Source organism: Callithrix jacchus, chromosome 4 (assembly GCF_049354715.1).
Source record: "Callithrix jacchus isolate 240 chromosome 4, calJac240_pri, whole genome shotgun sequence".
Taxonomy (NCBI): domain Eukaryota; kingdom Metazoa; phylum Chordata; class Mammalia; order Primates; family Cebidae; genus Callithrix; species Callithrix jacchus.
In genome coordinates, this window is record NC_133505.1 from 29989423 (window position 1) to 30015031 (window position 25609).

The 25609-nt window shown below is 52.1% G+C and overlaps 2 protein-coding genes across 3 annotated transcripts; one reads left to right on the forward strand and one right to left on the reverse strand.

The window, feature by feature from the left end:
- Positions 1–325: 325 nt before the first annotated feature.
- On the reverse strand, positions 326–4288 carry FOXC1 (forkhead box C1). Of its 2 annotated transcripts, none has more exons than XM_035295151.3 (2): positions 2545–4288; positions 326–2433 (listed from the first exon to the last, which is right to left on the reverse strand). In XM_035295151.3, the coding sequence occupies exons 1-2, from the start codon at positions 3747–3749 to the stop codon at positions 2094–2096; spliced, it is 1545 nt and encodes a 514-aa protein (XP_035151042.1). In that variant the 5' UTR covers positions 3750–4288; the 3' UTR covers positions 326–2093. The 2 variants fall into 2 exon arrangements, with proteins under 2 accessions (XP_035151042.1, XP_035151041.1); XM_035295150.3 differs by having other exon boundaries at positions 326–1572; positions 1784–4288.
- On the forward strand, positions 3748–21637 carry LOC103792323 (uncharacterized). Its single transcript, XM_078370882.1, has 6 exons — positions 3748–3974; positions 4031–4155; positions 4385–4930; positions 10834–10941; positions 17551–17789; positions 17890–21637. The coding sequence occupies exons 1-4, from the start codon at positions 3748–3750 to the stop codon at positions 10935–10937; spliced, it is 1002 nt and encodes a 333-aa protein (XP_078227008.1). The 3' UTR covers positions 10938–10941; positions 17551–17789; positions 17890–21637.
- Positions 21638–25609: the final 3972 nt, after the last annotated feature.

A 25609-nucleotide genomic window follows, 5' to 3' on the forward strand; every position in this document is an offset into this window, starting at 1 on the left:
AAACCAGCTCCGGCCGCGGGCCTTTGTCCGCAAATCCCAGCTCCTCAAAGTGGAGCAACACGCCAACTCCTGGAGACTGGCGATAAGTCTTTACCGTCACCCCCTCCCCTCCTCCGTCCGGGAAGAGGCTGTAACCCGAAGAAGCTGGAGGCAGCCCCGGGACTTAGCTGCGGGACAGCCCAGCGAGATTTAAACGGGGCTGTGAGGCCAACCCCAGCTCGCCTGCCCGGAGGAGACACCGCGCCAGAGCTGCAGCGATCTTCCCGGCGATTAGGTTACGACCCTGGGGGAGGGGACCGAGCGAATCACAGGCCACGTAGAGCAGTTTTTGACTGAAATTAAAGTGTATTTATTTGCAGCAATCCTTTAACAATGATCAAATTTTGACAACAAGCAACAGCAATTACTGCTTAAGTGTTGCCTCTAGATAGGAGCGGCAGATAGCAGGAAACTGTATTATCTCCAAAACAAACTGCAAGGCCCCCGAACGCCTGTAATCAAATCGCCATCTCCCCAAAGTCTGATTGGCAGGGCAGATTACCCAAAGATAATGAATTTATTACATTTCCTGGGTTATTTACAAAAGGGGGAGGGCCAACCCAGATTGTTCCCTAGGTTTAACTGTAAATTAACAAGAAAAATTGGTTTAAAAAGAAACCATTCTAGACCAAAATGTTCTGCTCCTCTCGCCTTCCTTCTTGCTATTGCTTTAAATCTTTTGAAAAAATAATTGTTCTACAAACATATCTTCTAAAAGTTTCCCAAAGATTAAATATCCCTTTCCAACCCGCAATATATTTTTTAAAAGGCAATCCTTCTATGTAATACATGAAGGACTGTAAATGGGGGTGAATTATATACATACACTTAAAAACTGTCTTATTTTTCCTTTTGTAAAAGACTGAAATTAGTAGGAAAAATCTATTCAGCATCTGGCTCACAGGGATGTATAATATGAATTGCAATTTTATATGGAATACACAAGCCAAGTATTTATCTGTGCGTATCTGGCTGAACCGTCCCATCACTCAGCACACAGGTATCACTGTGGTAAGGCTGCAGCTGATTCATGGGCTTAAAATTTCCGAATCATGGTCTGTCATTAGTAAGAAAACTTATTTGTTTATATGCCAACTCCAATCTGTTTAGAAAAATATCTTTTTACTAGCTTCAAAGCAAGCTGACTATTAGTACATTTTGCAGATGATGCTGCAAGAAGATAAATCTAAACAAAAAGACTTCAGTAAAATTGGACATGAACTAATCAGAGGGCTTCTCCATTTTTTTCAGAGATTTAGGTGGAGAATAGGTAACTTCTGGTGTTTTATCTCTGAAATCTTTTTTTGTAATAATTAAAGCTCTATTAAAGTATCCAGACATATAGGTCTCATTCAAACTGAATGGTAATTTATTAATAAACAATGAATATGTTCCACAAAAGGAAAGAAAAGAGGATAGAATAAGATTAATACAGTTTCCCTTTTTATAATGAGAAAACAGCACAATTTAAAGTTTCAGGCGATTTAACGTCAGGTTTTGGAAACTTTCTGGCGTTTGGTCCACGACATCCAACTACAAATTAAAAATAAATTACTATGTTGCAATTTACATTTTAAAACAAGTCCATGAATAAAAAGAGAGCGACTTTCATAAATGGGGTCTTTCCCCCTCCCTTCAACATAGGATAAAATAATATCTTACAGGTGAGAGGCAAGGACGAAGGCAAGAGAGGGGAGAGGGGAGGACGGGAAAGCAGGTCTCTGAAAAGCAAGAAGAAACTTACGTGTTATCTGGAGTAACACTGTCCTTTAAAAAACCATGATTTTGCTGTCTTTGTACAAAACAGTTTACCGGTTTATTTAGATAAGGCAAAGTGGAGGTGGCTCTGAATTAATCTGTTAAGAAAACAGGTTTCTTCGTGCTGGTGCTGGTGAGCTGAGTTTTTGGAGGGATATTCTGTTTGCTGGTGTGGTGAATATTCTCAGGGTTTTTTCTTAATCAGATTTTTTTTTTTTTAGTTTCGATTTTGCCTTGACGGGTTCCTTTGGCTTTTCCTGCATTAGGGTTCGATTCAGTTCGGCTTTGAGGGGGTGTCAAAACTTGCTACAGTCGTAGACGAAAGCTCCAGACGTGCGGTACAGAGACTGGCTGGAAGGAAAGGCCATCTGACAGCTACTATTCCCGTTCACTGGAGAGTTGTTCAAGCCGATCCTCTGCGACTCGAACATCTCCCGCACCGAGTGGAAGTTCTGCTGCTGGCCCGGGTAGCCCGCGGCTGCCGCCGCCGCCGCACTCGCCAAGTGGCCCAGGTCTCCACCTGCCTGGTTCAGGTACCACGAAGTGAGGCGGCCTTGGTGGGCCGCAGGGTGGTGGCCGGCCTCCTGGCCTCCTCCTCCGCTGCCGCCGCCGCCGTGACTCAGGGACGACGAGCTGCTGCTGGTGACCGGAGGCAGAGAGTAGTCGGGCAGGGGGTCGTCCACTGCCGAGCCACCCGCACCCCCGGGTGCGCCCTGCAAGTGGCCCCCGCGCTCGCCGGCCGCGTACAGGCTCATGGCCTGCAAATTGCAGTGGTAGGTCCCGGCGCCGCCCGCGCCCCCCGTGCCCCCCGCGCCGCCGCCGCCCGAGCTGCCCGCACTGGAGCTCTGGCTGCAGGGGGAGCTGTAGAGGGAGCTCTGGCCGGGCGAGTAGGCGCCGAGCGCCAGCGGGGGTGCGATCCCTGGGCGCGAAGACGCGGCCGCCGAGGCCAGAAGGCCCGAGCCGAGCTCCGCGGCCGCGCCCTGCGGCGACCCCCGCAGCGACGTCATAATGTTGTCCACGCTGAAGCCCTGGCTGTGGTGCGGCGGCGGCGGCGCAGAGGGCGCGGGCGGCGGCGGCGGCGCGGACTCCGCACCGTCCAGGCTGAGCGGCCGCGCCGACGGCAGGCTGCCGGGGGGGCTGCTCCCGCTAGACAGGCTGCTGCTGCTGCTGTCGGGGCTCTCGATCTTGGGCACCGCGGCGGCGCTGCCGCTGCCCAGGGCGGCGGCCGGGGACAGGGGCTGGGGCGGCGAGGGGCACGTACCGTTCTCGGTTTTGATGTCCTGGATGCGCACAGGCGGCGGCTGCGGGCCGGGCGCGTTGCCGTCGGCCTGTTCGGGCGGCGCGGGCTGGGGCTGGCGGCCGGGAGGGGGCGGCTCCTTGAGGTGCAGCCGGTCCTTCTCCTCCTTGTCCTTCACCGCGTCCTTCTTCTTGAAGCGCCGCCGCCGCCGCAGGAAGCTGCCGTTCTCGAACATGTTGTAGGAGTCCGGGTCCAGCGTCCAGTAGCTGCCCTTGCCCGGCTTCTTGTCGTCGCGCGGCACCTTGACGAAGCACTCGTTGAGCGAGAGGTTGTGGCGGATGCTGTTCTGCCAGCCCTGCTTGTTGTCCCGGTAGAAAGGGAAGCGGTCCATGATGAACTGGTAGATGCCGTTCAGGGTGATCTTCTTGTCCGGGGCGTTCTGGATGGCCATGGTAATGAGCGCGATGTAGCTATAGGGCGGCTTCACCATGTCCTTGGGCTGCGGCTGCGGGGTGTAGGGCCCGTAGGCGCGGGCCATGCCGCCCGGGTACTGCTCGGCGTGCGCGGGGTGCGAGTACACGCTCATGGGGGCCGGCATGGCGGTGTAACCGCCCCCGGCCGCCGCGGCCGCCGCGCGGTAGTAGCTCTGCTCGCCGCCGAGGTAGGGCACCACTCCCAGGGAGTTGGGGCTGGACACGGAGTAGCGCGCCTGCATGGCCCCGGCTCGCCGCCGCCGCCGCCGCCCCGCGCCGCCCGCCGCCCCCCACCCTCGCTCGGGCCGGGCCGCGCCGCGCCGGCCGCCGAATCCGAGTCCGGGCCCGGCCAAACTGCTGCCGGCCCGCTGCGCTGTGCGTCCGGCCGCGCTGCCGCCTCTCCCGGCGCTTGCTGGGGCTGGCTCCTCCGGCGGCTGGGGCTACTTCTGGGCCCGCGCGGCCGCGAGGCGGGGTCGCTGAGAGGGGAGAAGGCCGGGGCGGGCCGCGGCAGACCGCCTTGCAGGAACTTGCGGCGCAGCTTCCAGGCGCAAACGGGGAAAAGCAGCCAAAAAGAAAGAACAAGCAGGCGCCCTTCTCGCCACACTGCCTGCGCCTTCCAGGAGACTCTGCCCGGAGCTGCCGGCGAAGGTGGCCAAATAACCAGGGCGGGGGGGGGGGGGGCGCGCGCCCGCCGCCTGCCCGGGCCCCGCGTCACCTTTTCTCGGTCTCTCGCGCGCCAGCCGCTTAAGGAAGCATTGGGAAAACTTCTGAACTTTTGAGCATCCGTCACCCAGGCGAGGACTTTTTTACGCAGTTACACATTTTTCCGGGCAGCGGAGCCCCGCCCCGCCAGCGCCGGCAACCAATGGGAAGTGAGAACCGCCTCTGAATGAGCCGGAGGCCGATCCCCGCCGGCCCGCTCCCGGAGGCTGGAGGACCACGGGGCTGACCACACGCGCGCCGGCCGCCCTGGCCCCGGCCCCGGTCCCGGCCCCGCGCCTGCGCCTGACCGCCGTCGGTTCGCCCCCCGCAGTCCACCTGCCCGCCGCCGGCGCCCAGCGGGCCTCCCACCCCGGGCCCTCCGGACGCACGCCCGCTGTTCGCGCAGACTTTCAGGGTCCTCCCGGGCCGGGTGCAGACTCTTCCTTCGTCCACGGCTCCGGAACGGCCCCGGCGTCTCCACCCCGCCTCGCGCTGGCTAGTTCCCATTCCTTCGCCAAACCCGCCGACGCCACCGCTGGGTTGGTTGCCCCTGCCTCTCCTCCCCGCAGCCCCTTTCCTCCCTTCTCCAACGTCAGTCTCACTCGGGTCACTGACGTCTCCGGCTTTTCTCCACTTGGAGGTTCTTCTGTCCTGAACTCGGCTACAAAGGACACGATTTTGAGGGCTCGGTTCCGAGGCCCTGTTCCCGGCGGAGAAGAAGGTTCGTCGCCCATCTCGCTCTCCTCCATGACCCCTCCACAATAGAAATTCAGGCAAGGGGTGCGGGGCCCGGCTGGGAGTTTCTGACGGCCGTTCACCCCCTTAGGATGAGCCCTCCTCACTGTGGGCCGCCCTGCTCCTCTCCCCCCTCCCCGGGAGGGCCTTGGCGACCTGAAGGTGCGGGCGTCCAGAGCTGCCAAAGCCCGGCTGCCTCTCCGCGCTCCCTTGCTCGCGCACGAGGGTCCCTCCGGCTCCCCGCGCCGCCGCCCGCTCTGGTCCCGCCACGCGCGTTTCGGCTCAGATGAGGGGTCAGGCTTCGGGCTCGGTGACATTAGCAGGTGTGTTGACAAGAAGCAAATAAATATGTCTAAGAGCTTAACACTTCCCCAGGCCAGTCTCCATCTCCACACGCGCGGGGCTGCAGGCTCGCAGAGATAACGGGTGTGTCTGGAGGAACGTATGGGATCGCACCTGCGGGGCGGTTCAGAGATTACGGGGGGATACGCACAAAAGAGTTCCCGCTCCTTGTGCACACGCCTGAGATTTGCCTTCGCTGAGTGGTTCGAATGGGGTAGAACAAGAGAAATGAGGGAAAGAAACGGAGGAGCAGGAAGAGCCGGGCCTCCCTCCCCCCTGCACGGCGATTCTGCCTTTCAGAGAGTTTAGGAGAGACCCTCCTGGAGGCTGAATCCTAGGTCGTTCACTAGAAGTTGGGGGAAGTGGCGAGTTTCGCGGAGCGTGTGTGACGCATTTAACACCTCCGCTCCCCCTGATTTCCGAACATCTCTAAACTCCAAGGACTTGTTCGGGGCCCTTTTGTCTCCTCGGTTCCAATCCGGGCTTCCTCACGTTGGCAGGAAAATTCAAATTGCAGCTTCGCTATTACATGTGAAGGACGCTGACGTGTAGCAGGCGCATCTCTGTGTCACCTGAACATTTAAAAATTATTGTTTCATAATGGACATTGACATCGAGGGAAGGAGGACCTGCCCCTTCTAGAATTAGCCTTTGGAGGAGAGAGGGTTGCTCCGAGGTTGCTCTGAATCCCGAGGCAGCTACCTCCTGGCCTGCTGTGCGCCGGGATCTCTGGAGACTCCCTTTCCAGGTGCTTTGCAGGCCAAGTCACTGGTGGGTTGGAGAAGCACCGACAGGAGGCTCAGTACTTGCTGGTGGCCAAGGACACTAGACAGGGGCGAGGGTGGTGGTGAAGCCCCTTGACTTGAACACTTAATTCGTGTTCAGCCAGCCCCCACTCCGGCAGCCTGACGGTCTTAGCCCCCTTGGTCGAAGCTTTAGGCAGGCTTCAGCCTGGAGGAGACTGCAGTGATCTTCCTCAACACCTCAACGTTTGGTGAATTCGGTCTTTAAGCTGTTTTTTGCACTGCTAGCGGTGCGCGGAGATGAACGCAGCGATTACGGATGCTTTGTTTTCCGAATGCGGGAAATGCCTTCGGCCGGAGTTTTGCAACAGGCAATCGTGCCCGGCTGCCCCCTCCCCCATCAGCCCCGTCGCCTCCCGTGCTTCCCCGACTCCTCCCTCCTATGGCCCAGTGAAGTGTAAACAGCTTGTTATGTAAATTGAAAATCGAACAGCAGCGGTGTTCTCCGCTCTTCGCTTTGGGTATAAAAGTTGCCGTTGTGAAATTAGTATCCGGCATGCAAAAAAAAAAAAAAAAAAATGGAGGGGTGTAGTTTTATCAATATCAACTTTCCACTGGTTTAGATCTGGATATTCTCCAGGAAAAGATATTTGCATTTGTGTTTTATAAATTTGCTCGGAAGCAAGCCTCCAGTAAGCGTCTTGATTGTATTTCAAGCGCTTATTTAATTATTGTTGTTAGTTGTATTATTTGAACATAAGACGCAGACATAGAGTCTTTTGGGGGAACAGGTTAAAGTTTTTATTTTGAGGTTAAAGCTTTTGACGCCCCTTTCTGCTACTCCATGGGATACTTCAGTCATCCCCTTTGGCACATCCCTTGACTCAGTTGGCAGAAGAGCCCCCACAGGAACTCTACAGCTTCTTTTCTGACACCTAGAGTACTTGCAGCCAGAAGGCCCCGCAGGCGACAGCGGTAATGGATGTTTGGTGGAACCGTCCTTGGGCCCACACTCCGCCCCTCCTCAGCAGGCAAGGCTACAATTCCTAGGGCCCAACGAGGGGTGCTTAGCTCGAGGGGAGTGACGTCACAGCGACTTCGAAACAAGGCCTCCCCGGGCCCCACCAAAGAAAAGCACCAGGAAGGGGAATGTGGCTAGCACTCCAGGAAATGCTCGGATTGGAGACCAGGTGACACTGTAGGAATGTGTGTGCTGGGGGATGAGATGATGTCCTAAACGCGGGTCACCAAGAGCCAGAAGGAACTCTTTTCTTTTTTCTTTTGTAAGTAAAGTACAGGGAGTGGAGATTGGGATGGGGGCAGTCCGGAAAAATCACTCCCTAGGGGTGTGAGCTCAGCCCTTGCTGTGCAAATTGTCCCCCGTCGCAGTCCAATCGCCTCTGTGATGTGCCTAGTTGCCCTCTCTTTTACCTCCCCGCTTTCTGGGTTCCCCAGGCTCTGGGCCCTGGGTTCAGCTCTGGAAGCCGAACTGTGGGATGGACTGGGGAGGCGGGCCCAGGTAGGAACCAGCTTCAAGGAGGCGCCGCCTGGCCCGGGAGCTGGGGGACTACGGAAAAAGCAGGCTTAGAACATGAGGGAATGCGCTTCTCCTCCTCCACTCGGGACAGTGATTCCTGGGAGTCTGCATAGGAGGGAGGCTGCAAGTCCACAGCTGCCTTAGCATCTTTCCCTTTGCTGGGGAAGATGAAGTGGAAGATTAAGGCGATTAACACCGGAGGGCCACTGGAAAACTGCCTACTAGGCTGCCATCACAGACCACTGGAGCAAGATCTGCTTGGGAGTGTTTGAGCTATTTAGACTATTTAGATAATTGTCTTAGTTCTCCATTTGGCTTTCTTTGCTAAGACCAGAAGCCCAGGGGTAGGGGAGGTTATGCTGGTATCAATACCCTGTATTCGTTTTCAAACCACGGTGCCGGCAGGTAACGTTTGTCAACGGTGCGACTTTTCAGTGGAGGAAGAAGGGGGACCGGACGTCTGGGTGACCACGACTCCAGGCAGATCCTCCCTAGCTGGGGGATTTTCAAGTAGAGGTTTTGTTAGGACAGTCCCTCCAATTCAGCCCCCTCCTTAGTAGAAAAATAATTTCTACAATAAACGAAAAGAGCGTTTGGTTTTCGATTGTTTTCAAGGCAAAGTGATCCATATTGCCTGTCTACATGATTGGATTAATCCAATAGTTGCCCTCCTAGGGGCGGACCTCCACGAGAAGTTTGTATGACGGGATAATTTAATGTCATATCCTAACTCCCCTAGATGGGCGGCGCCTCTAATTACCCAGGAGAAAGCCAGCCAACACCTGCTCGTTCTCGCCTCGGGTTGGCCCACCTGTCGCCCCTTTGCAGGAAAGCACTCGCCTCGAAGGGCGTTTCAGGGACTCAGAGCCAAGCTAAGGTGCAAAAGGGGTTCACAGGGAATGCGGGAAATAAATCGTTAACTTTGGTCTCCGGCTTCGAAAGATTCAGGGCTTCCTGTGTTCAGGCAGAGGTAAATGAAGATTCAAATTGTCATCTTGCATTAACAATCCATAATGAACATTTGTAAAGGGTTGGATGATCGGAAAGAACAAATGGTGCGTGTGTGCACGCCCGAGCCCCGGTTTCTCCCCATCCAGGTCCCCAGCGGACTCAGGGCGGCCGCCGCACTCCAGGGCCTGGGAGGACAGAGGCCAGCAGCCTCCCAACCTTGGCTCACGTGGCGGGGGGGAGGGGGGCGCCGCGCAGGGCGGGCGGGTCTCCAGGCCCTAGAGCCTGCCAGAGCCAGGGTGCGGAGTGCCGCAGTCGCCGGCCATCAGAGGACCGCAGGGCGAAGGCGCCTTCCTGGGGCTGAAGCGGAAAGCGCGCCTGGCTATGGGTGTCGAAGGAGAAAGGCTTTGCTCGGTGAGACAGACCCACAGAGAGCTCCGGAGCCGCCGGCGGGGTGAGGTGGCCTGCACCTTGCAGGCGGGCTGTTCCTGGGTCTCCCGCCCAGCGCCGCAGCGGATCCAGGCGCGGGGGCTGCCGTGAGCCTCCCTTCCAAGAGCTACCTTCGCGGAGCCCTGCGCCTTGGGACCTTCCTCAAGGCGTGCCACCGCGGCCGGGGCTGGGCCCCGCGCTCCGAACCTTCTGGGCAGCAGCTCCGGGGCACTGGGCCGGGGTGGGTGTTTGCACCTCTCAGGGCAGGGACAAGGCGGACACCTGGCTAGGTGCAACTGGCCTCCCCGGAGGGCCTGAGGACCGATGCCGCCGGCGACTGCTGGTCCTCGCTAGTGGGTCGACGCCTGGAAGCGTGGCCTGGTGATCTGGTGGCCTGCGCCCTGGCCGCCCTCCACAGGTTTCCTGCCGCTTCCCCGCAAGCGTAGGAAGAGGAAGGGCGATGTGGAAGCCCGGAGGCCGCTTGGCCGACCCAGACTGGGGCTCTTAGGCTGGAGGACAAGACCCCGGCAGGTCCCGCACCTTGGGAACACGGGGCCAGGCAGCCGTCCTGGGCGCCTGCACAGGGCACTGCGCGTGCTACGAGCGCCCCCTGCCGTCGGAGGCTTCGTCTCTGCGGCGCCTCTATCCACGCCGGACTCCAAGAGCCGGCCCAGCCCATCCCTCCGCAGCGTCCCCTGGAAACCGGCTCCCTGGGGAAGGGGGCTTGGGACAGACCACGCCGCCGGAGTAGCACTCCGCAGAGCCTGTCACCTGTTCTTCGAACCCTGCAACTCTCATCCCTCAGGGTCCAGGCGGGAATAGTCCCATCGGGGAGACCATGTCAGACTCCCAGGCACAGACCAGGGACGCTTTTGTTCCTGGAGTGGAGGGAGGTGACCTGAGACAGGCTTTCAGCGACCGCTACACATTCCTTCCAGGCGGCCCTTTTAATTGATGTACACGTTACAGAAAAAGCAAGGCTGCTCCATCAAATGAATTACATTCTGGGAGATGCCAAGGAATGTATTTACTGGCAGCCAGGTTTGCCAATAAAAGTTGCAAATAAAGACTGCTGGTTTCCAGGAAAATGTACTTCTGTTTTTTAATCACTCCTTAGTCTTAATTACCAAAAACCGAGCCTCCAAAGAACCAGTTTCGAGAACAGGACCAGTGAGTGGCGGTGCTGGCGAGGTCCCACACCCCCACGTGCAGTTACACACCCCGAAGTCACCTATGGGAACAGGGACCAGGCACACCTCTGGCTTTGCCCACAGAGAATCTTGCCGATATTTACATATGCAGCAGACATAGACACAGGCGAAACGCTGGCACGCAGAGAGGTATGCATTCGGATTAGCGATGTTTAGTTTGGAAGTGAAGAAATAAAAAAGACAAACTATGGCAAATAGGCGCATTTCCACAGAATATTAAATAGAAATAAATGTATGCGAGGAAAGGAGGTGCTTGCTCTGTAGTGTTTAGCTGTGGTTGCCCTGGTAATTCTTTTTAGTCCAACCGGGTTGACTATAAGTTAACGCAGCAGACAAATCCGGAATTTACATTTACTAAAGGTCCACTTCGGCTCGGGGTCACAAGGACCCAGTGGGAATTAGAAAATCTTCCCATTCACTAGATGGAGCAGCGCTCCCCCCCCCCCCACCCCGCCACACACAAAAAAGGGGTTTGGGGCAGTGTGCACACTAATGAAAGGTGAATTTGTTTCATTTGTTTCTCCATTGTTAAGCACAGATATTAATAACCACAGTTATAAGACCAGGGAAGATGCATAGAACACTTAGTATGCGATCATCCTGCTGCATGATTTAAATACTCCTTCCACTTAATCCTCACAAGGACTCTGACATGGATGCTATGATCTGCATCTTATAGGTGAGAAAACCGAGCTTAAAGAGAAGAAAGAGCTTGCCCAAGGTGACACAGCCTTTGGAATTGCACGCTGCAGGATCTCACTGGTTCTAAGACTCCATTTATGATAAGGTATGGTGCTTATGAGCCACTAAGAGGGGAAAAAACTAAATTCTTAAATATCATCAGTGGTAAATCTCATCTCTGTTTCAATTGCTAAAATGTAAAAAAAAAAAAAGTGCATTTCAGATCAATGATACATTTACTAATCCATGTAATCAACAAACACGTAAAGGCCTGCTCTGTGTTTGGCCTTCTTCTAGCAGCTTGGAGTATAACAGAACATGCTTTGCAGACATCCATGAAGCTAAATATGAATTCCCATGGGAAGGATGTTGACCCACAGCAACCCTCAAATCTATTATATATGTGTACACATTTTGACTTGCACTGGGCTGGTTTAACGGCACCCTTCCATACTTTTCTAGAGCTGCTCGTGCCAGTGCTATGAGAAGAAACTGGTATAAGTGCATGAACAGGAAAATGGCATATATTTGGGCACAGACATTCTGTATGGTTGAATAAAGGACCTGCTGGTGAATGCATGTTTCTCTTCCTGGATGCTACCTGGTGGCTCCTCTCCTGCTTTCCTCTCCATTTAGTTTCCCCAAAGAAGATTCTCCAGGAAACACCACATAAAGCAGAGAGGCTCTTTCCTGCCCCCGCCTCCATGGTGGGCCTACCCTTACCCACAGCTCCAGACAGAGTGGGGAGACAGGCAGGAGCCCCAGGACACTGAGGAAGTCAGAGCACTTCCTCTCGGACCCATGGCAGACATCGGCCAGAGGAGGCTGGAGGAGGGACAGGAAGCAGAAGGTGGGTTTCAGGTTGTAGCTCACCTCCAGGACACTATGTCAGGGCTGTCCAGAAGTCACCAAAGTCAAAACCTTGGCATCACAGAGAGGGAAACTGAGGCTCTCAGAAGAGAGCTGGCCCATGATAAGGAGGACTCCCAACCAGGACTTGCAGTCTAGTGCCGCTTACCCCTAGCACATGCCCCGGCACCCCTGCACCCCTGCCTCCAGTCCCACCAAGGCCTAGGGTCTAATGCAGCTGCTGTCTTTGGCCAGGTGGGCCTTGAGGCTCAGGGTGGAGTAGGAGCGGAGAAAAGGAGAGAGGTGGGTGTCAGGGAAAATGAATAGTGGGCCAAGAGGGGAGGGGCTTTTTCCTTTTCCAGGAATTCCTCTCTTGCCCAACTAAAGCTTGGCTTGGGCTTGGACGATTAACCCAAAGGCCAAACTTGGGGAAGGGAAGAGAACCTGGAATGCAGAGCCAGAGGAGGCCCAAGACCTCAGCCTCCAGAGGTGTTTGGCCACCAAGGGGCGTGCAGGGCAACAGGGGCTGTACTGTCCCAGGATCTGGCCAGCTACAGGGGTGCCCAGGTGCCCTCTTCCCTGGAAGAGCCGGAGAGGCCCAGTCCTGGTGGATTGGGGCCTGGGGTACTGAGGTCCAGACTCCCCAGAGAGCTCCCGGCCCCACCGGCTGTGGCCACGGCGACAGTCTAGGGCAGCCCTGCTTCTCCTCAAGACCAGCCAATGGATCAGGGCGCCTGGTCTCCCCGTTTCTCCCCCGTCGCTCGCAGGAAGGTGCTTTTAAAGGCTGGCGGGCAGGCGCACAAGCTCGCACACTGCAGCCGAGCCGGCCTGTGTTTAGTCTGGCCCTGACGTCCTTCCTGAGCAGATGGTAAGAGGAAGCCTTCTCCAAGCCATTCCTGCCGTCGCCCACCCGGCCCATCCATCATTTTCTCACCTACCAGCCCCAGGACCTCTAAGTCCTTACTGAGAGCTCAGCAGAAAGTCCAGGCCAGGTCACAGACCCCCACCACCTCGCCCGTGTGTGAGAGCCTTTCCTTCCTCCTTCAGCACAAAGGCTTACATTATTGTATGTCCCTGTGATGAAACACGCACCAGATTAGATAAGGTTGAATTGCAGTTTTATAGGGTGCCAGGATCGTCCATGAGACACTCTCCTTTTCTTTGTGAGATTTGTGCTTATAAGAATACTTTGCTCGAGTAGTTCTCACTTGGCTCAAAGACACAACAGTTACACACAGGGTGACTTCTTAGGGAAGGACTGCGGGCTGCCCAGCTCGGGGAAAATTAGTTACTCGCGAGAAAGAGCAAGTTACTAAAAGTTGCTGGCATCTGAGGCCTGGCCCAGTCAGCCCGCAGCACTGTTTTGCTTTTGTGTGTGGTAATTCTGCATGGCGCCCAGTGCCATCCTCAGAAACGCACCCTTGGAGTTTTCATTGTTTGCCTTTGTGAGCATTTGCTATCAAAGACGCTGTGTTAGGCGTATTGTTTTAGTAAGGAACTCGTCCAGAGGCAGGCAGACGTGTCACCGGGAGAATGTTTTGGCAGGAGCGGGGCAGGGGTTTTACATAATAGGAAAACAGATGCAACTCCACCCTTCCATCATCAAGGCAAGCACAGCCGCACATTTTGTTTAATCTCAGTCACATTGTCTACCGTCTGCTGGAAGTAGGTTAGTTTTCTAGTAAACACCACTCTTACTGTTGCCAACTGTTTGTTCTGGAATGGGCTCAGATTCACCCAGGTCCTCCTGATTGGTTCATTTCAGGTTGTCAGGTTGTCTTTGGATATTTTAAAAGAGAGAGCTAATGCATGGCAATAATATTTTCATATATTCGTATGAATATAGATGTGTGTATATATGAATATATATGTATATGCATTCACGCACATACACACACACACACACACACACACAGTCTTTGTTCCCTGGACTGGAGTGTAGTGGAGGGTCCTTTTGCTTCTAAACAAAGCTTGAGAAAACTATACCTTGCATTTCTCCTTAGTTGGGTAAATTTTGCATTTCCCTTGATTATGCACTAACGGGAGTAAAATAAACAAGTTTTTCTTATTCTACTTTTCCTTCTTGCTGCTTTGTATGTCAGCTTTCCTGATGATATCTCTACAGCTCTGCCGATTTCAATGAGATTCAATTGTCAGATGGTGATGGCAGACTGCTATAAATCTCATAAAAGGAGAGTTGGGCTTTATTTTCTGGCTGTGCCAGACAGTTTCCAAGTAGAAATTTAGAACCCAGAAGGCATCCCCGACTAGATCAGAGTAATATGAAATACAGGTCAAGTGCCGGATTCAATGCCCTTGGCAATGTCCCTTTAAAAACAAATGTCTCTGATATGGCCAGATCTGGGTTTCCAGTGTTAGCGTCACGTTCAGTTTATCCAGCAGACAAACAAATATTGTAAGTGTCTACATTTGGGGCAAAAAAGAAAATGATGGATGCATAACTCTTCTTTCTCTTAGGAAGAGTTTCTAGAATTTTGAGGCATTCACTCTGGTGTGTCCCCTGATGGCCTCAGTTGACCCTCCCGAGGTGCCCCATTGCTGGCCATTTAATATTCATTCTTCTTAAAGTTTGACATTAGGTGGATGTGGAGAGATGGAAGACAGAATGTGGGTGGTATTAGAAAAGAGATCAGACAGAGCTCCAGAACTGGGAAGATTTTTACTGCCACACGTTCTCTGAGGACGCACGAGGCCTACGGGTGCAAATTCCCTCATATTTGGAAGGGCTCACTGCTGACCATAGGGAGGAAACCGTGTGAAGGGGAGGAGCATTGCAGGGAAGCCCCCTTCCCCCGCTCGTGATGCCTCTGAAACCCCCAGGTGGACGCGCACAGGGTGCCCCTTCTCCTTCATCTGCTGGCTGGATTTAGGTCCTTTTGGCTGCAGGGTGAGACGTCACCTCTTTTTTCTGTCTTTCTTTTTTAAAAGATACAGAACCTCTCTGAAACTTCAGTGCTGACTGCTTGGCATCATCGTTTCCTTCATTAGAGACATTGGGCCCTGGGGAGGGGAAGGGACAGAGGGAGGAGGTGGCTCAGAGAAGGCCCCTGTTGTGAAGAGAGCAGGGGAAACCTATACCCACTGGCTTCCAGGATACTTGGCGGTCCCAGGAGTTGAGCTTCTCAGTCAGCTCCTCCGTTCTGGGGGCAACCACTTTCTTTCCTCAGGTGTGGAGGAGACTAGGCTGCCTGGGTCTCTCCAGGCCTCCACAGGTGGATCCAGGGCGCAGGCACGCAGAACACATTAGTGCACATGGGCAGGAAACTCCTGGACCTTCCTATCACAGCCACCCAAGGATGGATAAAGCCCGTGTGAAGGCAGGCCTGGGGGGAAGAGGCTGCCTGGCTTGTGGGGGTCTCGGGCGGAGGAGACACTCAGGTGTGGGGCCAGTGACGGGGCTCGCTTCTCTGGGTGAACGTCGGTGGCAAGTGTGGGTGTTCGCTCTGAATATTTTCCATTTCTGTGCAGAGTTCTGTGTCTGCGTAGTCCAATTTCTGCCCACATTTTATATAGGCCATGAAAGGCCATTTTTCTTTTTGAAGCAAATCTAAAATAATACACATGATGAAGTGCAAGCAGTATGCCTGTGGAAAAAAGAGCTTCTCCAATTATTTCAATGGAACAAAATGTCTCCAAGCAAAATCTGACTGATTCCCCATTTAAGGCCAACAGGGGTCTGTTGGAAGGCATTGCAAGGCCCCGCTGGCCAGTCAGGCTGTGCCTCAGTTTACTTTTTCTCAAAGGAATGAATCATATCTATCTCTTACTAACTTAAAAGTTTGAGGGGTCTTTTAAGAGGGGTTTTAATGAGATGATTCAATGGAGAACCTTTGGAATACCTATGAAAAAAACTGTAAATACAGGAAATTAAAACATGAGGATAAATGTGAAGTGAGAGAGTGTGGCAGGGTTCTGAAGTCCTGGTTCCCTCGCTGGAGTTGAAGGGCCCCCACGCTGCCAGGAGCCGTCTGTTACAGTCTGCTTCTACTCAGGAAAGCAGCCGCAAGACGGAGGCGGCATCGGACCTGGGAGAGGCTCAGATGCCTGTAGGGCGGAGGAAGCCATCTCTCAGAGCACCTACCTGCACTGCCTCACGCGGCATAGTTTGTGTATAAACCGGCATAGTTTGTGTATAAACCGTCTCAATGAGCTTCAGAAAAAATTGCATCATAGTTTGAAACAAAGGGAGCTATGAAAGTCTAAAAAAAGTCGTCCTATGTTGCAATAGATATTTAGATTTGTAAATACACATACATGACTAATGTATATAATATACCAGTTTACTCCAGTTTGTGAGTTAGGTGTTAAACACAAGCAAGGCTTTCAATAGTGAAAGACTGAAGCCAACTGGATGTCCACTACTAAAAACATTAGCTTAACGGGATCACACAAGAAAAGGATGAAGACTTCGCAAAGCATGATGGTGAGCTCAAGATGGATTCATCTGAATGAAGACTGTTAAAGAAAATGCAAAATAAAAATGATGGCGGGGTAAGGGGATAAGGCTTAGATGATTGTGTCGGTCTTTAAATTACAGGGTGGAAAAATAGAATTTGGAAAAACACTGTTTGCCATTTGAGATCTCCGAACACATCCACAGAAGCCTCTGAGAAATCCCCATAAACAAGCATGGGACCAGCGGTGGGACAGGCAGAGAGTTTCACAAAAGGCGTGGGAAGAGAAGGAAGCCGAGCTGGTTGGGGAAGGAGAGGTGTAAATGGCCCGAAGTAATTTGGTGAGAGGAAGAGATAACATGGGGCTTTAGGCCCTGGGAAGACAGAGAAGGAAAGCCTCAGTCACTCCCAACACCGGCCTCAGGTGTCGCACAAAGCCCCTTATCTCTCTCTGGTCTGATGTTATCGGGCCTTTAAAATGGTAAATCATTTATAGAACATTTACTGATTCACAAAACGAAGGCACCGGGAATTAACATGAGGATGGGGGGGGGGGTAGTCAGGAGGCACAGGCGTCGGGAGTGTGGATTTCCCTTGTCACTTGGCTCCAGAGATAATCTTATCTCTGGGGCTTGTCGTGGGTGGGTGTAGAGGCAGGGAAGGGGACAGAACTGGAGCTGGGGGGAGGGGGGCTGGCAAGGAGGGCTGAGGGCTGTTCTTGTTTTTCTGGGCTAGAGAGAGAGAGAGAGAGAGAGAGAGAGAGAGAGAGAGAGAGTGTGTGTGTGTGTGTGTGTGTGTGTGTGTACCTGTGAGCCTCCAGGGCAAATGACTCTGGCTTTCCCAGGGGGAGAATTTTCATGTAGCTATTGGAACTTCGTTCTGCACACTGTCACGGATGGGGGCGGGGGGAGCCTGCGGTCTACATGATCTCTGTCTTAAACAGAAGAGAGGCTCTGAGAATAGGAAAGAGTGACAGAGATCAAGAACCTCCCTGTGTTCAACCCCGGCCAGGATGAGTTTTCTTGTCCACCAGCATCTACAGAAAAAAAGAAATTGTTTAAAAAAAATCCGTTGTTTACTAGCCTGTTTTAGATGTGCTGCATGCAATCAGTGGCATTTTATTTGGGGCTACGAATTGAAGAGATTCCATCTTTTGTACTTTTTGCCGCAAGTTTAGTTGCTACGGGTGTAATGCAATGTGTTCCTTTATGATTCTCAGTAAACTAGAATTGGACCTTGGTTTTTTTTTTGGGGGGGGAATAATTTACCAATTTAACAGTGGGCATTGTACACCAAGTTTAGTGACACTAAAATACGTTCTGATAACCCACTACCATGGGCCTTGGTTTTCAAGACTGGAGCTAGTGCCTTTACTTATTTCTCAACTTCATCAGAATGTATTGACAGAAGTAATTTTCCACCCCTCCCCCTCCACTCCTTTCCCCTTTCAGGAATCCAGGCTGAGTTAAGGCGCCAGTGTGCAGGGACTCTGATGGAGCTCTGGTGCCATCTAGTGGGTATACTGGAGAAGCGCACTTAGAGGCCCGTCTGCTGCTATGAAAGCCCAGGTGGTTTGCAAGCCAGGAACCTCCCCACCAGATACGGAGTGGCGGCACGCTGCCTCGGCTTTACTGCTGGGTCCATCGGGTGACTCCAGCTCAGGAGGCAGAGAGAGCAGCTGAGTATCACGGTAGGAAACGACTGCGTTTTGGTGGCCTGTTTCCCTACGGTGGGCCAAAAAGCCCTCAATGAACTTCATTTTCCTTGCTTTGTGCTTCGGTTCTCTCCAGCTCCACACGTATCCAGTGACAACTGAGGCCCGGGAAAGCTGAAAATGCGTATGTAGCACACAGCTCTGCTGGCAAAGTGGAGGCCGTGCTTGGCCAACGTGACTCACGTTATCTCCAGAATTCATGGAATCCTTTGCTGTTTCTCCTTAAAGAAGACCCCCTAAAGTGCGCTGTTCTGTTGGTGCTCCACGGGAAACTTGGGTTGGGGGCGGGGAGAGACGAGGGTGGGAAGGGGGAGGACCGCCTGGGGAGGAGCAAGCCCTTGTGGTTTGCAAAGTGGAGGGAGGTGGGAAGGAGAGACCGAGGAGCAGACTCAGGGTCAGGGATTTCAGGGAAGAGTGTGTGCAGTAGTTATGGAGCGGAGTTTCCTAAAGAGATCCACACCCGGGCAGCTGCTGGAGAGTCTGTGTGGGTCACGTGGCCCCCAGGGTCCAGATTCTCACTGAGAGAGGAAAGGGCCATAGCCACCTCGCCCCATGCAGTGGTGGCTTCTGAACTGAGTAGACCTGGGGAGCCACGACTTGCTATGGGGAAGAAGGCAGGAGCCTGCTGGAGCCCAGGAGCAGCTGCCCACCCTGGTCCAGTGTGCCCCGGCCAGCACGGCCCCCGGCCATCCTGAGGAGCAGCCCTGGGCTGATGGGGTCCCTGGGGATGTCCAGTCTGCTGGCAGACATTTTCCAACCATCCTGGCGGCGTTAGATGTGGGTGTGTTACGTAAAAATCCAGCCCCTGGGGACACCTCAGCTATGGTTCCCATGAGGGGCCATGATGGGTGAAATTAACTGATAAAATGTGTGTTATTGTCCCTCTGGTTCCTGGGGATTACAGAAAGCTCACCTTCGTCTCTTAGTCATTGGTTCATTCAACATGGTATCCTCAATAAAGCCACCAGGACTGCCGCACTGCTGTGTCTGCCTGGCGAGGCCCCCGTGACCATCTTGGACCTTCCCTTTCCTCCTCTGCTTTGCTGCCATGCGAGACACACGTCAAGGGAGACTGTCACCTGCCTGCACACGGCTGGAGAGCAGGATGGGCTTGCCTGGGACGGCGAGGCTGCAGGAAATGTCCGCATGGACCGGGAGGGGGAGCACCGCTGATTTAACCCTTGCGAGCAGGAAGGGCTTTTGGTGGAGGGTGTTTAGGGTATACATTTTGAATGTTAATTTCTAAGTCCAGAGCCTGCCTCAGTTGTCACCATCAGTTACGGTGAGGGCGCTGTGGCCTGGCCTGTTCCTCGTCACCACAGCTGTGGCCAGCTACCTGTCTCACCCAGCGTCCTGCTAAGTTGGGGGCTCTTCGAGAGGCCAGCTTCAATCGTGAGGTGCCTGCTCCTCCCTCCTCCCTTTGCCCGTGGCCCAAAGAGCCCAAGTCAGCACGAAACCTCTGAATGCTGTGGGTAAAAGGGCCGGCGAGGTGGGTCCCGGCTGGGCAGGGCCAAGACACCCTGAGTGTGGTGAAGGGCGTGGTGGGGCCGCCTGGGGCCAGAGCCGCCCAGGGATGTGGACTCCCCCGCAGACGCTCCCTGCCCAGGTATTGCCTGACTGCAGTTATATAAAAAGCCTTTATGAGCTGCGGGGAGTATGTCATTTGTTCTGGAAGAACATAAAGCTCATTGTTTTCCCTCAGCTGTGGGTCACCCGTAGATCTGTGCTATAAGCGCTGGCAACCTCATCTCTTCCACAGGCAAATTTTCCACGGCGTCCATGAGGCAGTTTTTAGACAACAGAATTCTAGCCTTTAGGAATGAAAGAGAAATCAGGGCTTCCTCTCCATGCCACAGGTGTGAGGCGAGCTTTCCTAGTTTCCTGGGCCATTGGAACGGTGTGTTTCATAAGGCGCCCCAGCACGTGTTTACTCATTAGAGGGGTTCGGTCACTCTCCAGTGGAAGCTTTCAGTGCACGAGCTTTCTCAGCATGTGGGTTGTACCTTGATAGACTCGGAAGTCACAGCTAACCCGGCCGACCTCTCAACAGGGAAAGCCCCAGCGAGAAAGCAGATTTGTCTCTGGACTATCTAAGTGTCCTGGGGCAAAATAAGCCACTGCAGGAAAGCTAGTAACTGGGTGAGTTCGCACTTGCCAGGAATTTCTTTCTCAGCCATTTTCTGTGCCTTCCTCTGACTTTTTCTTTTTTTAGGACAGTAAATGAAAACAACAACAACAACAACAGCACACACGCGCGCACACACACACACACACACACACACACACATTCACCATGGAAGCCACAGGAAAGTCGGGGCCCTTAGCTACCAAGCAGATTCCAGCCAGAGCAGGATACCAGTGAAGGCAGGGAGCACTTCCTTGTCCTACAAACTCACCCCAGAATTGATTCTTGTGAAAACTCCAGAAGAAGGAAGGAAACCCTCCAGCACCCTCACGTGTGTCTCTTTCCCACAGGAGAGTCCTGTCTTGTCTTTGTCCCTTCCCCCCTGTCCCCTGGAGAAACAGGACCGGGTACTTTGCCAGCGAGTGGAGCTGCTGGGGGGAGCAGGGGGGCCTGAAGCTCCTACCTGTTACTTCCTTCCTGGGACATGGGCTCAGGGTCTCTGGGCCTCCGAGGTCAGCTCTTCAGGACAAAGGTGACAGGGTCGGGGATCCCTTTGGCAAAGGGGCATGCAGACAGATTAGCACAGGTTCCCAAAAGCATTGGATGCGTTCACAGGTTGGGAGTAGGCTCGGCGGGGCTTCCAGAAAATTCACTTAAGGAGCAAAAGTTCCTTCTCAGCCTCATAAAGCTTGACTTTGTGTCTGATTTTCTCACCCTTGTTATGTGTTTGTGGAAGCAAACCCCCTGGGAATTGCCTCACTCCTCACAAACATGCGGCACAGCCTTCAACATTGCTCAAGGATCTTTCCTTAGTTCAAAGGAAAAATGTGCTATTTCAGTCCATGAATGTGTCCCTTTATAACCACGGTTGTCACACCACGCACTGTGCATGCCGCACCTGGGGGCGAGGGAGGCTCAGAAACTGGTTTTCTTGTAGTTCACTTTCCACTGAATGTACCTCAAAGTCAGACTTCCCTACCTGCAACCTTCTGTTCCCGGGCTGAGTCTATAGGTATGCATGTATTTTTTCAATTGTCATGTTACTTAAGTTTTGTTTACATCGATTGCAATGAGCCCCTGCTTTTTTTTGGTCTTTCATGTGATTGATATTTTTGAAGAGTCCTGAGCGGCTGTTGTGTGGAATGTTCCACCCTCTGGATTTGTTAAATTATTTCCTCACAGTTATATTAGGGTTAAGCATTTAAAAATTATTTCAAGCTCCAGGGTACACATGCATGTCTGTTACATGAATCTATTGTGGCATAGTGGGGACTGGACTTCCAGTGTACCCGACACCCAAATATTAAACATTGTACCCAATAGGTACAATAGGTCACTCTCCAGTGGAAGCTTTCAGTGCAGGAGGTCTCAGCATTTGGGTTGCACCTTGATAGACTCGGAAGTCACAGGGAAAGATTACGGCTGACTCGGCCGACCTCTTAACAGGGAGGTCGCCGGGCACCCTCCTCTCCTCCTCCCACTGTTGGAGTCTCCCATGTCCACTCTTCCATCTTGATGACCTTGTGCCCACTGTTTAGCTCCCACTCATAAGTGAAAGCGTGTGATATTTGATTTTCTACTTCTTAGTTCACGCAGAGTAATGGCCTCCAGCTCCACCCACGTTGCTGCAGAGAATGTGATTTCATTCTTTTCTGTGGCTACATGGACAGAAGCTTGTATTTTATTAAAGATTAAGCAAGATCCATGTTGCTGAGTATTTTTGTCTGTGTGTGTGTGTGAAGAGGAGCAGGAAGAAGGAAAGAAGTAGGACTGGAGTTGTGAGCTTCTCGTCCTCCAGAATTGAATGTGGGCCACGCTGGTGTTTGTGGAGCTCCAGGACGGCTGAGCTGTGGTGACCGATGTTGCTCCGGGGCTTTGTCGGTGTGGACCTGACCCTCCACCATGTTGGCCAGTTCTCTTTCAAGTCAGTGGAAGCTGCATGGCCCGGCCTGGCATAGCTGCAGGTGATGTGGCCGCTGTTGGGTGAGCCTGGACTTATTAAGAAATGATGTCTGAAATTCTTTAGAGAAAAGAGTGAGGTTGCAGTGTGGAAAATGTCCAAGGATTTCTGCAGACCTTCAGAGATCAGCTCGCGACTACGGCCTGACTTGATTGTCATCATGTTTTGAATGCAGTAGATCTTGACTGCACATAAGCCAAGAAAAGAACAGTATTTCAGCGTGGCAGACTTCCCGCTAGTAATACAGTTTTGCTTCTGGGGCATCATTTGGTTGATTCTATTCGGAATTGAAAAAGCAACCTGCTGAAGGTAGAATTAGAAAGAAGCATCACACACAGTGCTGGGTTGACAGACTGGCTGCAGACAGCATGTTTCCCCACATGCCCCCTCAGAAAGGACCCAAGGAAGAATGCCTGGCAGCCAGATGACAGCTTCTGTTTCTTCCCAGGGTTTGGCATCTCTCAGCACCCAGCCTCACCCATAGTCTTCACCTTCTTGAAATCATCCTGTTCAACTTCTGTAAGACTTTTTCTTGACAGAAACTTTGCTCATTGCTATCCAAATACAACACCTGATTCTCGGGATCTCGGTAGTTAAGTTCTACAAAGTTGCCATGATGCTGAATCAGCACATAATGAGCCGCCGCTCTTAGGAGAAGGATGGGGCTGGGTTCCTGAAGGCCTCTGGTCACAGCTTCCTCAACTGTCACTGCATTCTGTTTTTGTTTGTTAGGTTTTTTTTTTTATTGAGATAGAAAGTCGCTATGTTGTCCAGACTGTAGTACAGTGGCACTATCATGGCTCACTACAGCCTCCACCGCCCAAGCTCAGGTGATCCTCCCACCTCAGCCTCCCAAGTAGCTGGGACTACAGGCGCACACCACCATGCCTGGCTAATATATATATATAATGTTTTCGTAGAGATGATGTCTCACTACATTGCCTAGGCTGGACTCAAACTCCTGGGCTCAAGCAATCCTCCTGCCTCAAACTCCCAAAGTGCTCAGATTACAGGCATGAGCCACCATGCCTGACCTACACTTTGTTTAAGTGTGTTTCTGTTTAAGGTCACCACATTTAATATATGTTTTTGATTCATTAACATCAAACTGAGAGGGACGCCACCGGCGCTGCCTGAATGGAGTTTTGCTGACACACCTGGCTGCTCACCTTCTGTGCTCGGAAACACTACGCAGCTCAGCACTGTGATTGGGGCTGTCCTGGACCTGAAACCACCAACACACGTGAAAATTGGGCGCTCAGTCGACTGTGGAAAGGACACGTGTTTATCGCATGAGCTGGAGCACGGCGTGGTCAGCCAGGATCGTGCACGTCAGGAGAATCTAACGTTTTGCTTCTCAGCAAAGGTCCACAAATAACTGGGAAAGCAGCACAAGTGTTGTTTTGGGGCTTACAAATCAATTTTAATTAGAAGAATTGTCAAATATGGAATCTGTGAGTAATGAGGGCCGATCATATATTGATGCAGCCGACATACGTTTTTAAGATCTGTTGATTGTGGGCAATGGTTAACTCCTAGGAAGAGAGTTTTGGGTCTTATGCAATGTCAAATCATTTAAAAATTGAATTGCGTTTATGCAGTGTTTTGCTGATGAAGACATGACTTGGGAAATACCTCTAGTTTTCTCTCCTCTTGAAGTTAATGATACCTCTCCCGCTTGACTTTCTATATCCACCAAGGAAATCACCCACCAAATATCTTCTGCATCTCTGGGTGTGCAGAAGGGCCTGGTGTTAACGCTCACTTACCCATCAACAATCACAGCGTTTTGAGATGTCCCAAAGACCAGCATTTCATCATTGTTGAACTAGGACTATGAGTGTGTTCAATATATTGCAGGAGAGAATAATTTCACTTAGGGATGGCATTTTTGCCCTTCGGGTCTATATTAGGGAAAAATACTTCACATAAAGGATCACTTTCATGTGGCCTTTTTCCACATTTTCATGAAAAGGGAATTTTCATTTCATCCTCCTAAGTGAGATTATGAAGCTGCCCCCCAGGGCCCCATTCCCTAAGCTGACTGCCGTAGAGAACCAGCAATTGCGTAGACTTGGGAATTATGAGCAACGTTGAATTGTGTTCTGCTATAGACCTTTTTACAGCCTTCAGCAGCTAACGTGCCTTTTGAAATTTGAAAGGGTACGGAATGTGTCTTACAGACTTGACCATGGAATGGTCTCCTGGATTCGTGTTCTCTAGGCTCCTTTTGGGAACCCTCTGGTAAGGACTGATGGATGGTGCACATAATACACAGCGAGAGTCCAAGGCTGAGGTGCTGTCCTGGGGCTTGGGTTTGGGTGGATGGACAGAGGGCAGGTGGGGTGGCGACCACAATGGAAATTAACAACTCCCTCCTGTTGTCTTGCATAAATGGAATTATAGTTACTCTCTTTTCTCTTTGAGAAAAGAAAATTAGGAGATCATTGCCTGGTTTTCAGGCACTGAAATGGACATGCTCCTCTCTCATGCACAATTGTGCAAGAAGCGTTTATTAACCACTGATGAGGAGCCGACACCGCCTGGTATGGGCAGTGCAAAGGTGAATGAGACCTGGAATTGCTAAGGGAAGAAAGAACTCATAGTGACTTCCCTTTGATCTTGCTTTTCTGGGTGCGTGGATAATCATCTCCACCTCAGTTACCAAATACACGTATTTCAGGAGTGCCTCAGCAGGAGTTCACTGCCGATCAATACCAGTCTTGTAATGACTGTTGTTGAAATGCTGTGGCTTTTCCTTCCCTGTTCACATTTCTTATGTAGACAGTGTGACATGTCCAGCCACCAGATCAAAAAAGCATGTTTAAAAGATTGCCCTAAAATGGGCTTTTGGAAGGGGAGTCAATCAATCAATCAATCAATCAAGGGGAATTGATTTGGAAGGGGAGTCAATCAATCAAGAGGGTCATGAATTCGCAATGTCCGTCTTTTACTTTGTGCAATTTGAGACTTCATACCAGTCATCTCTGTCCGTGAGAGAATATGACAGCATTGTAGTTGAAGGGCTTGTGTGTGCCAGGCCCCATGCTAAGCACTAGAAGACAGTGAAGGAGAAGTCGGTTCTGTCCCAACTGAAGGAAGGGCTTGCATTTATAAGTAAACAGTAACAATTACAGCTACCACTTCTCAAATACCCACTCTGTACCAAGCACTGCTTGAAGTCTGCAGGTGTGCTCTGAACAATAACTCTGATACTCCTGGCAATGTTTGGTACAAAGACTTTTTGAATGGATTTGACTATAATTGTTGGGGAATAAATGAAATCACAAAGCACCTTGTGTTGGCCTTGTGGTGGGAGCAGAGGAAAACAGCCTTCACTGCCCATTGTAATTATAAAGCAGGGCAACATCTTTCTCCTATTTATCATTGTCTTCTCAGTATCTGGCTGAGAAGGGACGCTTGATAAATGTTTGTTAACAATGATGGGCCAGGTGTAGTGGTTGTCGCCTGTAATCCAGTACTTTGAAAGGCCCAGGCGGGCAGATCACCTTGAAGTCAGGAGTTCTAGACCAGCCTGGCCAACATGGTAAAACCCAATCTGTACTAAAAATATCAATATTAACCAGGCATGTTGGTGCACATCTGTAGGCCCACCTACTTGGGAGGCTGAGGCAGGAGAATTACTTGAACCTGGGAGGCGGAGGTTACAGTGAGCTGAGATCTCACCACTGCACTCCAGCCTGGGTAGCA